Source organism: Chionomys nivalis, chromosome 14 (genome assembly GCF_950005125.1).
Source record: "Chionomys nivalis chromosome 14, mChiNiv1.1, whole genome shotgun sequence".
Taxonomy (NCBI): domain Eukaryota; kingdom Metazoa; phylum Chordata; class Mammalia; order Rodentia; family Cricetidae; genus Chionomys; species Chionomys nivalis.
This window is the reverse complement of record NC_080099.1, coordinates 12,069,052-12,087,083: the sequence shown is the minus strand read 5'-3', so window position 1 is coordinate 12,087,083 and position 18,032 is coordinate 12,069,052. Positions and strand designations below refer to the sequence as shown.

The window sequence follows — 18,032 nt, the reverse complement described above, 5'->3', positions numbered from 1 at the left end:
TGTGTGTGTGTGTGTGTGTGTATGCCTTTATTATATACATATAAGACCTATAAAATAAAAGTATAAAATATTGTTGAAAGGCAGACCTCACGAAATTGAGAACTATGGCTGTGGTAAGACCTTGAAGTCATGAGCATATGTAGTTCAGTGTTAATCATAGTTTATTGACTGTTTACTAGTAACCAGCAGGTTGATGATGAAATTCACAAGGAAATTACAAAGAAACTAAAATAACCAAAAGTCATTTTGACAAAAAAGTCAGAAATTGGAGGACTCCCCGTGCCTGTTTGCAGGTTTGTTACAGTCTAGAGTCAGTACAGTCAGATGTTAGTAACCATAGTTTACAGAACATTGGGCAGGGGTGTTAGTGACCGTAGCTTACAGAACAGTGGGCAGGGGGTGTTAGTGACCGTAGCTTACAGAACAGTGGGCAGGGGGTGTTAGTGACCGTAGCTTACAGAACAGTGGGCAGGGGGTGTTAGTGACCGTAGCTTACAGAACAGTGGGCAGGGGGTGTTAGTGACCGTAGCTTACAGAACAGTGGGCAGGGGGTGTTAGTGACCGTAGCTTACAGAACAGTGGGCAGGGGTGTTAGTGACCGTAGCTTACAGAACAGTGGGCAGGGGTGTTAGTGACCGTAGCTTACAGAACAGTGGGCAGGGGGTGTTAGTGACCGTAGCTTACAGAACAGTGGGCAGGGGTGTTAGTGACCGTAGCTTACAGAACAGTGGGCTGGAGTCCAGAAATAGGCGGGTGCATCCACAGTCAATGACATCTCAGCAAGGGGGAGAAGATATTTCTAGGGGGAAAAAGCCTTTTATTGCCAGAGCAATTAAATACCCATATCCTCCTCCACCCTGTGAAACAAACAGACTCTTGATCCATGCCAGACACAATGGTACAAATGGGTCATGGACTTAAACACAAGAGTTAAGGACTGTGAAACCTGGTGGAGAAACTGTAGAAGAAAAGCTTTGGAATTATAGTGGCTGAACCCTGGAAGCAGCTAGTAAATAGAAAAATTGAAGTCCATCCACAGAAGGGAAAACTACGGAGCATTACAAAGGGATGTGTTATACATCAACCATGGAACAACCTGAAAAAGCACTGTACTGCGTCAGAGAGGCGGAGCCAGAGTGTGCGTATGGTCTGATCTGTTTGTGTGAGATTCTAGAAGGGCGAAGGAATGTTTTGGTAGTTGCCTGGAGTGAAATGGAGTGTATTACAGAACAAGACTAGCTATGGAAGGCCCAGGGGAACTTTCTGGAGAAATAGAAATATTCTCATCTTGATTATAGTAATGGGTTATGTGAATGGTTACATTTTTCAAAACTCGTGTTGTATACATAGGTTACTCCTTCTTAAAGCTGTTTAAAAGTGAGATAGAACATAAAGCAGCTTTGGTGCCAAGCAAGCAGAGAAGGAGTGTTCATCAGAGGCAGGGAGCGCAGCGTCTTTTCCAGAGTGGGAAGGCTGCTCCTAGAGCTGTGCCTTAGGCCAAGACCTCTGCCCCCCCCCCACCACCACCACCAGTGCCTGCCTTTCCATCCCTCTTAGAGTGGAGTGGTAAGGCTGGGGCTAGTCTGTTTCCTCATACCAAACCCAGGGGCTTCGTTGCATTCCTTAATCATTTGACACCGTTTCCCTTTCCTGAAATGACCCTTTTCTAGATTCCTGCCTCTGTTACCAGGTGACATTACCTTTGCTTACTTATGGTTTTAGTCTTAGTTGCTCCCCGAGCTCAGTTCTACATGCCATTGCTTATACTCTGCAATATACGTGGGTGACCACCTCCACTTCTGTGGTTGGCTCTGGTTTAGACCCCACCCCATGCTTGCCCAGTCCCCTCACTGTCTTCTGAACACTCCCCTCTGATTGTTTGTCTCCAGTGGTCTTGAGTAGCCTTGGGGGCCGGGGTGGTTCCAGGCAGAATTGTTCATTGTTCTGCATACAGATTCAGGAAGCAGCACGCCTGCCTTTGACTCCTGACTCTGACACTTGACCTACCCTTGCTTCAATCTGTCTTCCCTTTAATACAAGAGGGAAGGGACACGGATCACGTGAGTCACCACCTCCCAGGATATGTGATGGGTGGTGCTGGTTCAGGGCTGGTGCGGGGCCTGTACTGCACACCACACATCAGAGCTGCTGCCTTTGCTGGTTGCTTTGTCTTCCCAAGTCTCGCTGTTCAGGTACCTGTCTGTCCACCAGAACTTTCAGCAAAGCCCTGACTATCTGAGTCCCTTCTTTCATTCTCTGCTTTGCCTTTTGCCTCTCAGTGGCTCCTGGCAGCTTCCACTCAAGTCTCCCTCTTAAGAAGGTGAATGTTTCTTCAAGGTTGTCAATCTCTACTTCTATTCTCTTGTCTATTCCCCCTACTGAAGAGGACTCAAGTGCATGTGGTTAATGATTCCTCCTTATTCAGTGCTTTTCAGATATTTCTTCTGTATCCTGGGATTCCATGGTGGGGATTCTATGGCCACCATAAAGGGCAAGAATATAGGCAACCCGCTGTGGATGGAGGTGCATAAATTAGGAAGAGCTAGTACCCACTGCCTAGCAGGCACAGTCTTGGCTTCTGTCTCTCTGTCCCACTGATGTCCTGCTGTCATGGACATCTCTGGCTCAGGGTGAGACCCAAGGTCTGCGTTCAGTACTTAGTGCTGTGCAAATTGCTGTGCTGCCCTGCAGCCAACACTTCATGCGTGGGGAGTGCTTCCTCTCGCTTGGATTCCCTTCTTTATCTAGTTGCCATCTTGCTACCAGGCTTGCTGGCCAACTCTTAGAGTCTTAGTTGTTACTCAGGGCACCTCTCAGGTGTCGCCCGGAAGTGCTCTTCTGTTCTCACTTGCACCCCAGGACACCCCTGACCTCCAAGAAGATAGCAGGCAGTGGCTGCTCTTCTTACTCTCTGTTGCCCTTGCTAACTTCCTCTACTACCCCGTCTCACAGCCATGTATTTTCTCCAATCTCATGTAGCTATTCAGTCTCTCGACACAGCTTCCCAGATTGCTCTTCCTTCTCCTTTACCACTCCAGTTAGCAAACTCCTAAACTTAAGGCCACAGCCAAGCCTGATTTCCCCTGTGGACTATACGTAACCCTCTGTGCCCCCGGAGCACTCTGACAGAGTATGCTCTGCTTCAGAACTTACCCCACTAGACTTGAACTCCGTGGACTGGGACCCCGTTTCTTTCTGCATTTTGCACTAGCTTCTCAACTGTGTAGAACAAAGCCCAGGGTTTTGATGGGCCATGAGCGTCCCTTCACAGTCTGTCTTCAAACTGTCTTCATTCTGGTCTCATCTCCTGCCATCTGTGCACCCTCAGCTGCAGCATTTGTGCCAGCTTGTGATCTTCTCAGCATGTCCCAGTTTGGACTGACCACACATTTTTATTTACATGCTGCCTTCTCTTGTGCAACGCTGTCTCCTGGCAGGGCGTCTGATTTCCTTGGGATAGCATGTTCTTTCTTAGCAAGACTTTATAGTGTTCCAGACCCCTTCTCCCAAAGAGCTTATAGCAATACCCTGTGTATTTATCCAGTGATACCAGAAGAACGTGTGTGATGCGATGTGTGTGTGTGCACATGCATTTGTGTGTGCTTGCATGACAGAGAGAGACCAAGAGCATCAAATGCCCTGACTATCCCTTTCTCACTGGGCTCATTTTTTTTTGTCCTCATAAAACTGACTATCCTATATGAAAGGTCTGTCATTCATATGTATTTCATATTATTTATATTTTCTTTGTAAATATATATATATTATTCTATACATTAAAGAATAAATAATAGCACTTTCATTTCTAGCTTATCTGTGTTTTGAGGTTTGTTCATATTAATACATGCAGCTTTAGATGGTTGAAATTGCTGCCGACTTCCCAGTATTCCAGTTTACTTACCCGTGCTCTTCTAGATCTGTTTTAATTTTTTCAGTTTTCCACTAATTGTCCAGTTTATAGTGGATATTGTTGTACTTAAAGAAAAGCTAATCTTTCTCTAATGTTAGAAGGGTGTTTTCGGAGCATATGCCCCTCTGACTGAATACTAATCACCCCGAGGATCAGCTTCGCTTACATGTGTGCTCAGCTTTTCCTGTGCACGTAGCCATCCTGTATCTGCTACTTTGACTAGCACCAAGCCAGTGCTGAGCACTTGGAATGCAGAGCTTAAGCAGAAGTTACTTTTCTCACTCTGCAATTTGCAAGTCATTCTCATATAAATTTAGGTCATTTTGCCTTAAAAATGCTAAATGAATGCCAAAATTAGAATTTTTAAAAAAGCACACACAAGATTTTGCAAGCAGTAGCTATAAAGTGTGAGGGGAAAGCCTATTAAGTTGTATGAGAATAACAGCTTAGAGTGAGTGTGAATTCCGTGTCTCATTCATGATAGAGAACTGGAAGAGACCTCACATCATCTGTTCTTGCGCAAACTTTCTTAAAGCTGGAAACCATAGCCACAGCTTCTCAGGGAAGTGTGCTTTATCCTTGCTGCCCTTAATCAGCAGCTCCTCCATCGCGCTCAAAGGAAGTACCTTATGCTGGGATTGCAGCTCATTCCCTTGTTTGCTCTCTTAACAAGGGAAACAGATTGCTACCATTCTTTGTAAAGTAAACAAACAAGCTGGCCTATCTTTTCCAAAGAAAACAATTTCAAGTGATTTTTTTTTCCACAGAAAGAGAGAAGGGGCTGTGAATCCCAACGTCCCTGGTTCTATAACAGAGAGTAGCCCTGCACTCTCACTCTTCAACGAGAGATGCTTTGTTCCTCTTGGCCCCACCTATAAGACCTTTCTATTACTGATTGATATCTTTTGGAGCATCCAGTTTATGCTTCTGAGCTGTGCCGTGTCCTAGAATAGAACTAACCTCTAACTTCTTTTAGTCTCAATATCCCTGGGCTGGAAAGATGGTTCAGTCAGTGAAGTACTTGCCTTGCAAGGTCAGGAACCTAAGTCTTATCCCAGAACCCACATTAAAAAGCCAGGAATGTTAGTTAGAATTTAAGACTGGGAGGGAGTACAGCCTTGTGGTGGAATTATCACCTAGCATGCATGAGTCTTTGGGATTAATGTGGAGCACTGCAAACCACAGGCAGGGAATGGGGAAGGGAAATGTAAAAAGTGAAAAGTGGTTTGGTGGTATAGCTTAGTGATAGAGCATTTGTCCAGTATATGTGGATTCTTGGGTCAATTTCCAGTATTGCCAAAACAAAAATTGCCAAAACAAAGAAGAAAAAAAGACAAAAAAAGCACTTTAATCTAGAAAGAATGTTTAGTGGTTTCAACTTCTTGGATTATCCTGCTCGATCCATCCGAAATAATTAGTGTCTTTCCAAAATTGATATTCAAGTCAATGTTCTATTTAAAAAATCATTACTAAGAAATACTAAAATAATAGTTTTATCATTTTAAAAAAGTACTACAGATCACAACAAGTTTAAATGGAAAGTGTATTGAACCAGAATTGCCTGTATTTTTAAGCTTCCATGTAATCTAGAGTCTTTATTCATTAGATACAGTACTACTAGGATATACGACTATATACATTTATTATTAGGACATATGTGTATGCATAAAATACATATTTGTAGTTCTAGTACTAGACATATACATTTGGAATTATATCTTCTTAGTGAATTGGCTTTATCATTATAAAATCTTTCTATTTGCCTGGTGGTGGTGGCTCACGCCTTTAATCCCAGCACTGGGGAGGCAGAGGCAGGCGGATCTCTGTGAGTTCGAGGCCAACCTAGTCTACAAGAGCTAGTTCCAAGCTCGGCGGTGGTGGCGCACGCCTTTAATCCCAGCACTTGGGAGGCAGAGGCAGGCGGATCTCTGTGAGTTTGAGACCAGCCTGGTCTACAAGAGCTAGTTCCAGGACAGGCTTCAAAACCACAGAAAAACCCTGTCTCGAAAAGCCAAAAAACGATTCCCGGTCAGGGAACCAAAAAAAAAAAAAAAAAAGATCTAGTTCCAGGACAGGCACAAAAGCTACAGAAAAACCTTGTCTTGAAAAAAATCTTTCTATTTATCTCCAATAATAATACTCGTTATTCAGCCTACTGTGTAGTTACCATGGCCACCCAGTTTTGTTATGAATACATGTCTGTTGTTAGATTTGTAAAGTTTTTTTTTAAGAGCATATGGTTGGGTCTTGATAGTCTATCCAGTCTAAAAAATAAAATAAAATATAAAAAATAAAAAACCCGGTCATTTAATTGGAGGGTTTAGTCCACTTACATTTAATGTAAATCACTTTTATTATTTGAAAAACGTTCATGTGTTGTAGCTTTATTAAGATGCCTCTCAGATCACAGTAATCCAGATTCTGAAATATTCCTGTTCTAAAATGACCATTTGAGAACTCACCTTAATGATCTTGAGACAGAATTTCATCCACTGGTTTGTTGGATCACCTGTAGTCTTCAATCTATTATCAATTCCAACATCTGTTTATTGTATAAGCCCTCAGCAGTTCACTGTACATCTTAAGGGATCTTGCTCTCACTGGTACTCAGTACTTTTCCAGACATTCAGATTTCTAGACCTTCCTTGCCGTTTTCTCCTATCTCATATAAAGCTCTGCAAATTCAAGTGACAGAAATTCACCGTTGTTGGGTTCTTGTATCTCTCTTGGTTTAGGAATCATGAGCCTACAGTTCACATTATCTAAAACAGTTGTTTTATTTATTTCCCCTAAGTTTGCGTTGATTACTGCAGGAAAGTTCATCTGGTACCAGTTACCCCGTCATGACCAGAAGTAGAAATCTCATTAACTGTATCTTTAAAATCACTCTTCTTGAGAAATGGCCCCTTACATGCCCGTGGTCCTGTGCACCAGAGAAGCAGACTGAGCCAGCATCCTTACTGGAAAGAGCAGACCGCTAAGATCCTCAGCTAGTTTGTATCCCAGTTTGCTTATCTCTGTCCTGTTTTTTCATGTAGTGATCTTTTGAGAATTCTTTGTGTTGAAGACAAAATTTTAACCTGTAAAACTTTTTCAGTGAGACCCTTAATATTTAATCATCCCTTTACTATTTAGACATCCCTCTTACTCCATTTTGCTAAGTAATGCTACTGACCCTACTGCTGACACAGACATGAAAAGAATTGTTTGCTGTTTCTGGCCGTGCTCAGTTACTGCCTAGCCAGGTGCTTTTTCAGTCCACTCAATAAACCTGTTTTCTTCCTGAAACTACTTCAAAACAGATTTCCGAATGACTAATATGCTATGGAACTATAATAATTACTATTATTATATTATTACTAATAATTATTATCACTAATAATCCGGTATTAGACCTTTAGTTTTCTTAATGTAATCAGGTTTTCCTTTGTGTTTTTCAGTTTGTTTTCTTTGCTGTCTAAAAAACACAACAAAGTTCTGGAACAAGCCACCCAGTCCTTGAGAGGTCCCCTGAGTTCCAGTGACGTTCCTCTCCCAGATTATGTAAGTAGCTGCTTTACCGTCGTCACCAATTTCTCTGTATTGTCAGATGTGTGAGTAACAGTACTTCTCTTCTCTCAAAGTCCGACCGTGCTCTTAGAAACGTTAAAAATTTTTCATGGTTATTATGAAGTAGTTGAAAAAAAACAACCTAACCAGTGATTTTTAATAATCAAGAATCCCAGTGTTTGAGTCAAAAAAAAAAAAAAAAAAAAAAATCTCCCAAGCCAATTACAGAAAACAGAAAGGGACGTCCAGAACTTTCTAAAGAGTCCTACTGCAGGGTAGACTAATTTACAGAAGAGCTTGAATTTGGTTCATCTGTGCATACTTTCTTATCTTTAGACAACATTGTTGAATTATGCATTAGTACTATGTCATTTATTTCACAAAAATGTGTTGAATTTTTGTAGTTTTGAAGTCCCCTAATAGTATTTTCCGTTAATCACAAGCCTATAGAATTGATATTTCTGAGAGGAAATGGTCATGTTTAATACTTGTCGATCACAGATGTGAATGACTGTAATGGTAGAACAAATTTTGTGATACATATTTGAATTCTATATTAAACTTCACAGTTTTTAGTCACTACTTAACAGGTTTCTTCATCTGTAAACTTGAGTAAATCTGAAGCCTCCACTCCCTAGTGTCCCTTGGGACCTGTCACTGAGCACATGAGACTGCATCCCACACCGCCCTGTTAGTCTTACTGCCTGTGCCCAGAACTAAGGGAACAGGAATGACTGGAGCTGAATCCCTCCCTGTGCCAGGGATCCAGAAGGTGAATTAAAACAGTAGTGGGCCTGCAGTATGACTCGGCAGGTAAAGAGCTTGCTGCACAAATGTAGTGATCCGAGTTCAAGCCCCAGAACCCAGTAAAAGTGAAAGGAAAGACATGATTGCACAGAATTGTCCCCTGACCTCCATGTGCACACTGTGGTGTGCTTCCACACAGTAATAATGAACAAAGTAAAACTAATTTTTAAATAGTGTGACCTTAAAAATAAACACTACAAGGTCTTCCTGATACCTCAGCATTTTATTGGCCATTCACCTTGCCAAGCACTGTGTGTGAGTGACTTGCACATTTGAAACCAATTTCTTTGTCATTTTCTTTTAAATTAATCATTAGCTAGGAAATGGATATGTTTCCCCTTTTTTATATTTCTCAGAATTTTAACCTGTTAAGTATCCTTGGCAACAGCCACAGAATTCTGTGTTCTGGACTAGCCCCAGATGCCTTGTTTGTAAAGCTGGAAGAGGAGACGGCCAGGGCCTCTGCAGCCCCAGAGTTCCAGATGTGTGCCTTCTACACCAGACTGGAGACACCATATTAGCAGAGTTTAATAAGTGCTCGGAAACAAGCCTGTGTTTTCCTTCTTGCTGTAACACATAGAACACTCGGGGTCTACGGAGAGGTTTCCAAGTTCATTAAGGAAATGTTTATGCTCATCACACCGTATAATTCACAAGTCAGTTGAGTAACAACAGAACAAGCACATCACACGTTACAAAAATATTAGTGTTAGGACTTTAGTGCAGCATGTTTGTCTAAACATCTCGTGGGAAACACTTCCGTCAAGTTTTAGATAATGAGGAAAGTGCCCTGGCTGCTTAAGAGAAAGCAACGCAAAAACTGTACCCTAGTCCTCCGTGAGTGCGCCCTGGGGGTACCCTAGTCCTCCGTGAGTGCGCCCTGGGGGTACCCTAGACCTCCGTGAGTGTGCCCTGGGGGCAACAGAGGTGGTGAGGGGAGCAGCTCACGCTCCGTGGCTGGTGTGTACGTGTCTATGTGAAGCTTCCACAATTCACTGAAAGGACAGAGGAACTTTGAACGGCTTTTAAAAGTAATATGGTACCGTTTGGACAATTTAATCCTGTGTAACAGAGCCTGAGTGTTTCAGAAAGTGATAACATCTGAGTTGTAGCTGCTTTTAAACTATCAGGGTTTTCAAATTATTGACTCTGTCAGTGTCACAGAGGCCGTTTCCTTAGCTCCAGAATCACCTGAGCTACTATTTGAAGTAAGAAAGCCTAACATTTGTTCCTGACAGAACCACAGAAAGTGTGTTGTCATTGTTCTTTCAGAGAGCTTCTGATTCTTTCGTAGGACTGAATCTGTCATCTCCTCGGGTAGTAAGTAAACACAGGTAAAAACTCGAAGGACCCCAGTCAGGGACAGTCAGCCGGCAGACACAGTGCCGATCAGCCAATGCGGGTAGAGTCTCATGCTCCTTAGCGTCCTGCTTGACTCTGTCTCTCAGAGGGAACTTGGGTTCTGTCCAGAGGCCGCTTGCCGAGTGACAGCTACAAGAATGAGTGCTTCACAGCCTTATGTCTTAGACATCTGAGTCATGCTATGTAGATGCCAGTGCTGTGACCCATATGGAAACAGCCCTTTGAAAGCGTCTGATTGTCGCAGAGTGTAAAGATGTCTCTTGAGAGCAAAATCTTTGAGACCCACTGAAGTGTGTGATTTATTATATACATACACTCACATTCTCTCCAATTAAATACACGTTGTCTTTATGCTGTAATTATTTCTCTGTCCACACAGTTGAATATACTTTATAGACACAGAAATTATCATTTTCTAGGCTGAAAACAATAGATTTGGAGGTCGGGGAGGTGATGGGATCTCCAGGCCAGTGCACCCTCCTGCTTCAACTTCTAGATTGGGATTCAAAGCGTAAGCCCAGGCATCACATGCTAGGTGACCACTCTGCCAGCTGAGCTGCATCCCTCACCGAGTGCATATTAACTGAGAAGCTAAAGCCCAACTCTGCAAACTTGTATTGGCTAGAGATGCCCTGGGTTGGTCTTCAAGCCCATTGTATCTGTGTGGTGTGGAATGAGAATCGCTTGATCATTGTCTCGGCAAGGTTTCATTTTTAGTATGTGATGGACATGAGTAACTTCTGTGCTTGCTCATTAGATTTCTTTATTAATTATCGCATGATCTGTATGCTAGTTTGATTCTTGAGGAAGTTGTAGCCTTTTTCTTTTTACTTCAAAACAAATAGAACGTTGTTGAGCTTCTCTTTGTCTGATTTTATTCCTGACTGTTTTGGTTTGCAGCTTACAAAAAATCAAAGTTATACTCCTGAAATTTGTTTCCGGGAGGTCACACTTGCTTATCAGTACTTTCTACATGGAACCCCAAGCTGCTTCGCCGTTGAACAGGTCGCCTCACCCTTTTGAGCAGATAGTGCTTAGCAATGGTCTTTGGCATTTGTTTATGCAACTTACATCTGCTTTTAAACTTCAGTGTTTTCAGGAATATAGTAAGGAGTGTTCTGACTTGATTTTTATACCAAGGAAATTTAACCCTGAGATCTTCCTGTGTTATTCTATCTTTAACATTTCTTGTTAGTGTTGCTTTTTTGCACGGGGCTAGATAATGTACCATTCACGTTCCATGTAAAAGTTATCTTGGTCATACTGGTATATCGAAAAACAATGGAAGTGTATTTGTCATTTTTACAGCAGTTCTTTTTAGGTGTTTTACTTCTTTTTTTTTTTTTTTTTTTTTTTTTTTTTTTTTTTTTTTGGTTTTTTGAGACAGGGTTTCTCTGTGGTTTTGGAGCCTGTCTTGGAACTAGCTCTTGTAGACCAGGCTGGTCTCGAACTCACAGAGATCCGCCTGCCTCTGCCTCTGCCTCCAGAGTGCTGGGATTAAAGGCGTGCGCCACCACCGCCCGGCTCCAGGTGTTTTACTTCTGAGACACACTCGTGGTTTCTGGTTTTACATGTATTTACCCGAAGGAGAGTGAAACTGGCTAGTATATTAGTCTTTGACAGATGTTCTCTTTCAGAATTGTGTTCGCTTGGTTAAAGTGAAAGTACGTACTGCTGCACATAAAGAATTTCAAATGCACCCATAAAGTAAAATTCAACAGATAGTTTATTTTATAAAAATCTGTATAACCAAACCTAGGGAAATGTCCAAAGAGAAATGGGGAAACGGTCTTCCAAAACTAGGGGAGAGCTTGTGGCAGCCCCCTGTGAAGGGAGTTGATACTTGGAAGTAGATATTGCTTTGTTGTGTTTTGATTTGAATTTTGAGACAGAGTCTTGCTATATATCCTAAACTGGTCTTAGAGCTCACAGACTGGCTTCAGACGTGGTCCTCCAGCCTCCACCACAAGTGCTAGAATTACAGGCTGCCCCAGCATGGCCTTCTCTGGGGAGACTTTTCAACGTAGAGACCAAGATGAGAACACGTTCCAGTAGTTTCTCTCCCTTGAGCATGCAGATGAAAAAGGACAGTGTGCTCTGCACTGGGTGCTTCGGGTGTGACAGGGTTCAGCTTATCAGGTACAAAAATCGTACATCAGCCTTTGATGTACCAAGAATGTGCCATAGACCTAACCATAACAGCCAAATTATCATGCAGTATTTAGAGGAAATATAAGTGAATTATCAGGAGTTTGGGTCAAGCAAAGATTTCTTAGATACACCAAAAGCACAAAGAACAAAAGAAAAATAGATAAATTAGACTTCCTCAAAATTGAAAACTCTGGGTAGTTTGCGTAGATTGCTTATCCAGGACTCACATGGCCCTGGGTTTGCTCTCCAGGATCATATAACCCCAGTGCAGTGGTGCACTCTGGGAATCCCTGCACTTGGAAGGAGGCAGGAGGATCCAAAGTTCAAGGTCATCCTGAGACCAGGCCTCCAGAAAAATAAAAATGAAAACTTTGTTTCATGGGACTCAAACAAGGCATTGAGGCAGTTAATAAAAACAAAAGGCAAGCAGATTTCTTTGAGTTTGATGCCAGCCTGATCTACATAGAGAGTTCCAGGAGAGTTGGACCTATATAGTTGACTTTGTCTCAGAACAAACTGAAGAGTGGATAGCCCACAAGCCCACAGAATGGGAGAAAATATTTTCAAACCCTGATATAGCCTTCTAATTCAGTGGTAAAAATATAAACAACACAATTTAAAGCAGGGCAAATAGGACCTTTGCTAGCTTAGTGGTGTGCCTCGGGAGATACAGAAGTACTTGAGAAGCCTCGCTCTTGGTGTGGGGGCTTCTGGGCCTGTGGGCATAAAAGAATGAGACTGTTTCTGCCCAATAGTGGTAGGAAGAGCCGGTGGCAAGAGGAAGCCAGGTGTAGCCTAGGATGCAGAGCAGGTGAACAGCAAGACCAAGAGGGTCTGCCCTCTGTGTGGGAACCAAAGACAGCATTCTGCTTCTCGGAGTTCTTGACCTTGTGTTTGCTGACCAGTGGCTCACTGTGCCCTGCAGCCCAGAATGTGCCAAGCCAGAGTGACCATCAAGAGCAAAAGACAGGTCCTGTTGGCAGGCTTCTAGTCAGTCCTCTGCCTTTTCTGAATGCTTTGGGCGATTCACCAGTTCCCGTCCCGTTAGACAGTGAAGTGACATTTTCCAACTCCCTTGTTTCTAGAACTGAGCCGTAAGACTGGCTACAGTGTTCGGTGCACAGACAGTGCTGTTTGTCCATACAGTCCTCCACCCCTTCTTTCCCTCCTCATCTGCAGGCTGGATATGGGAAGCCCAGTGGGAGACGGTGGTCTTGCTTAGATCCAGGATCATTTTGGGAAGGGCAGCTGGGCTCCTTGTTAGAATGTGATGCAAGTTAGACATGAACTTGTGTAGACATTCTCCCAAAAGGACAGAAGTAGCCGGGCGGTGGTGGCGCACGCCTTTAATCCCAGCACTTGGGAGGCAGAGGCAGGCGGATCTCTGTGAGTTCGAGACCAGCCTGGTCTACAAGAGCTAGTTCCAGGACAGGCTCCAAAAACCACAGAGAAACCCTGTCTCGAAAAACCAAAAAAAAAAAAAAAAAAAAAAAAAAGGACAGAAGTAGTGGGAAGTCGTAAAAAAAAAAAATGTTGAGCATCTCCAGTCATTAGGAAATGGAAATTAGAATCATAGTGGGACACCGTTTCATCTGCAAGGATGGCTGGGATCCAAAAGGCAGATAGTATTTAAGTGTTAACAAGCACGTAAAGAGATGAGGATGTGAAAAAGGGTAGAATCCTGTGAAAGCAATTCAGTTACACACGAGCCAGCAATTATATCCTAGTAAGATACAAGTAAACTGAACGCGTATACCCACCTCAGAATGTGACTGTTCATAGAGCCATTTCATAGCCATCAAAATGAATGCAGTCTGAATGTCCCTCAGCCTCTAGAGGACTAAATTAAAAGTAGTGTCAGTCATCAAGGAAAAGAGGGAAGGAGATGTGTTCCTCGGTACAGAAGAAGACATTGTGCTAAGGAAAGGGAGCCAGAACAGGTAGGCCCTGGTAGAGCAGACCATAGGTGCCTGGGTCTAGGGATGTGCAGCGGAGTGGGATGGAAATACTGGTGGACAATGAGTTTGTATAGTAGGAATTCTGAAGATGCTTTCAAATGAAGTCAGGGTGGCTGCACAAGTCTTTGGATATACAAAAAAGCACTGAGTCACACACTTTAAATTGGTGATGTATGTGGTGTATGAATAGCACCTCAATGAAGCCATTTTGGGAATTATTATTGCATCATTCTCCTCTTTCCTCTCTTCCCTCTGGCCCCTACCATATACCCCACCCCCTTGTTCTTTTTCATGGCCTCTTTTTCTCCTTTTCCTCTCCTCCCCCCACCCCCCGAGACAGGGTTTCTCTGTAGCTTTGGAGCCTGTCCTGGAACTCACTCTGTAGACCAGGCTGGGCCTCGAACTCACAGAGATCTACCTGCCTCTACCTCCTAAGTGCTGGGATTAAAGGTGTGTGCTGCCACCACCCGGCTCATGGCCTCTTTTTCTTTGCTATTGTTACAGGTGTGTGTGTGAGAGAGAGAGAGAGAAAGTTCTTTTTTTAAATTTATTTATTTATTTATTTATTTATTTATTTATTTATTATACAATATTCTGTCTGTGTGTATGCCTGCAGGCCAGAAGAGGGCACCAGACCCCATTACTGATGGTTGTGAGCCACCATGTGGTTGCTGGGAATTGAACTCAGAACCTTTGGAAGAGCAGGCAATGCTCTTAACCTCTGAGCCATCTCTCCAGCCCCGAGAGAGAAAGTTCTTAAATCTATAAATGTAACCTGCTCATCTGTGTAATGTTACTTTATGTATATGTTTTCAGGGATGACCATTTGGTATCAGATAACCGATGTCCTCTTTCCTGGGGAAGACGTTTCTCCACTCAGCATTCAATTGTCTGTAGTTCTTAGTCTAGGGTTGAGGCCTCATGTTCCCCTCTTCCATGTTAGCGTGTGTCTTAGTTTGGGTTTTTATTGCTGTAAAGAGACACCATGACCACTGCGACTCTTATTTTTTTAAAAAAAAAAAAAATTAATTGGGGTGGCTCACTTACAGTTTCAGAGATTTGGTCCATTATTATAATGATGGGGAGCATTACGGCATGCAGGCAGACGTGGTACTGGAGTAGTAGCTGAGAGTCCTACATCTTGCAGGCAACAGGAAGTCATCTGAGACACTGGGCGGTATCCTGAGCATAGAAAACCTCAAAGCCCACCCCCACAGTGACACACTTCCTCCCTCAAGGCCATACCCACTCAAACAAAGCCACACCTCCCAATAGTGCCACTCCCTGGTATTATGGGGGCCGATTGCATTTAACTACCACAGCATGTTTGTTGGTGTCTTCCTTGTTTGGCTCATATTTAGGCAGCCATGCTGGTGTGAGACTTAATGAGTGTAGCTTCTCTGACACAATCTCACTGCAAAATTCCTGTACCTCTGACTCTTCAAATCCTTCCTCTCTCTCTTCCACAGTAGGTTTGGGAGTTGTGCTGTCGATCTATCTGCTGAGACTGGGCTCCCCAGATCTTCACCGGGATCAGTTGTGGTGTTCTGTAATGGTCTCCATCTGTTGCGAATCAAGGTTTCCTTGATGGGGTGAGGACTGCCCTTATCTGTGGGTCTAAGGACAAATATTTAGAGTGTATTTAGTGAAGTGGTGGTGATAGGTTCTCCTCCAAAACTTCTCTAGCCCCAAGTAACTGGCTAGGTTTCCAGTACCAGGCATGGTTTCTCTCTTGCTGAGTGGATGAAACCATTTTTTAGAATAGTATTTGGAAGAGTGGGATCAAAGAACCACATACTTTGAAGAAGGTAAAATGCATTTCTTGAGCACTAGCTGGATTTTAGGGACTGTTAGGCACACAAAAGTGTGTGCATGTCTCAGCATTGCTGTAAAGCAAAAGGAAACAAGCATATATATGTTACTGGGTTCTTGCTGCCAAATCTGGTCACTTGAGTTCCATCCCCAGAATTCACATGGTGGACACAACCAACTCCCACAAGTTGTCTTCTGACCTCTCTGTGTGCACCATCTCATGCCCTCCAAAACATGAAATTAAAAAAAAAAATCACTCATTAGAGTTTAACTAATTCATTACACTATTCTGCAGCTTTTTGTTAGTGTTGTTGTTTTGTTTTAGTTTTTTGTTTTGTTTTTCAAAACAGGATTTCTCTGTGTAATGGTCCTCGCTGTCTGGAATTCCCTTTGTAGACCAGACTGGCCTTGAACTCACTGAGATCCACCCGCCTCTGCCTGGCATTAAATGCGTGAGCCACCACCATCCGGCTTATTCTACAGCATTTTAAAAAGAGAATTTAATTTTTATAGAGATTTATATGAAGTTATCTATAATATGTAAATCTTTTAGCTTTATATTGGCTTACACATACATGTTTGAAAATACATTTCAAATTTAAATAGTTAGCACTGGGAGTCTGGCGGGGGAGAAGATCCTGGTGTTTGCTAGCACACAGATGAATGACTTCTCTTCTGGCTCCCAGTGGCTTAACTGAAAGAGTTTCTCCTTATACTTCTCAGTTTCCCCTTTTGTTAATAACTTAATGAGCATGTAACATTTCTCAGAACTAAGAAATGACAAAAACACAAAGTGTAACGTTAGCACCTTCATCCTATTCTAGGGTCCCACAGTGAATTCTCTGTCATGTCTCCATAACATTTCCGTGGTAGTTCTTGTCCTGTGCTTGGTATTGCTGAGCTGCCTGTGAGTTACTTGGAGACTGTCCCCGTTTGCCTGTGTTGTTTCCTGTGGCTGTCCTAATGCTAGACCTCCCTGGGTAGTGTTCTCCAGCAGCACGTGTGTCGTGCGCTCATCTGCTAAGGCACTGTCCGCCGAGGTTTTGCGTTCTAAACTTGTTTTTCCCTGTGTAATTACTCTGCTCTTGAGGAGCTGTTTAAACTGTGCCATACCTTTCCTGCCAAATACTGCCTATAGCCTGTAGATCACAGAGTTTTCTTGTGATTATCAGTTTTTCTCTGATGGCGTTAGTCATAAACAATCCCACACCAGTTTGGAATTATGATTAAAGGGTGGTATTTATTCAAGCTTATAGTCATGTTAGTTAGATTTTCTAGATGTACATAGATATATTTTAGATAGGCATTCTTCATATCTTTCAAAGATTATAAAATATGGCATTTTAAGTGTTTTAATAACTTGGGACTTTTCATGACAATGAGACACTCTGCTCCTGGCAGCACCAATCTACTTCAAGAAGAAGATGAGCATCCAAGAGGATCCTTATGGAGTTTGATAGCCATTTGGGCAAGAAACTGCTCTTGCCTGGACTATTACATAAACTGGACACAGAGAACCTGCAGAGAGAGGACTGCTGAACTTACCTAAAGGTGAGATGATCTTTCGGGGTTCCTAATTCATGAAAGAGTCTGCGAGACATTCTGCAGGACACAGCAGACAGTGACTGAACTGCCTTTGTAATTTCCTGCTTCATGGAAATGTCTGCTGGAAACTATGGGCCTGTAGGCTGAAGATGGATGCCCCAACGGTACAGAGAAACTTTGGGTGACTGTCCAGGCAGCGAGATGTCTCTGTCATTTCTACAGTTTGAAAGTTGCTTATTTTTTGTTTGCTTGGGTAATATTGTATCCTTCTCGAGTCTTTGATGGAGTTGAAGAATAGATAGTTAGTTATAGTTATAGTTTTCCTTAGTTATGATAAAGATAAAATAGATGTAAATATTGTAATTTTTACCTGATAACTGTTTTGTTATATGTAATTTTGCTATGTTAAAGTTAAAGCCTTCCTTTTTTTTTTTTTTTGTTTAAACAGAAAAAGGGGAAATGCTGGAGGAAGGTCATTGGTTAAAAAGAAACTGCTTGGCCCTTATAGGTTAGAACATAGGTGGGTGGAGTAAACAGAACAGAATGCTGGGAGGAAGAGGAAGTGAGCTCAGACTTTCTCTGGAGCAGAGGCCATGCTCCCCTTTCCCGGCCAGACGCCATGAAGCAAGCTCCCAGGTCAGACATGCTGAATCTTTCCCGGTAAGACTGATGCTACACAGATTATTAGAGATGGGTTGATCGGGATATGAGAATTAGCCTGTAAGGGCTAGAGTTAATGGGCCAAGCAGTGTTTAAATGAATACAATTTGTGTGTTGTTATTTTGGGGCATAAGCTAGCTAGGCGACCAGGAGCTGGGGCGGCAGGAACACAGCCCGCAGCTCCCCCCAACATTTCTCATTCCTTCTCATTTATAACCAGGGAATGGTTTAGTATACACTGTTAAATGTTTAATAAGTTGAGTAGCATATTCATCACC

General features: G+C 42.7%; 1 protein-coding gene across 5 annotated transcripts in view; it reads left to right on the top strand.

The window, feature by feature from the left end:
* Positions 1-18,032, top strand: part of Dym (dymeclin) — a 312,012-nt gene that overhangs the window by 163,412 nt on the left and 130,568 nt on the right. For all 5 annotated transcript variants that reach the window (XM_057789035.1, XM_057789034.1, XM_057789036.1 and 2 more), the window contains one exon: positions 7,351-7,453. In XM_057789035.1, the coding sequence (XP_057645018.1) occupies positions 7,351-7,453 (103 nt within the window). The remainder of the gene's footprint in view (positions 1-7,350; positions 7,454-18,032) is intronic.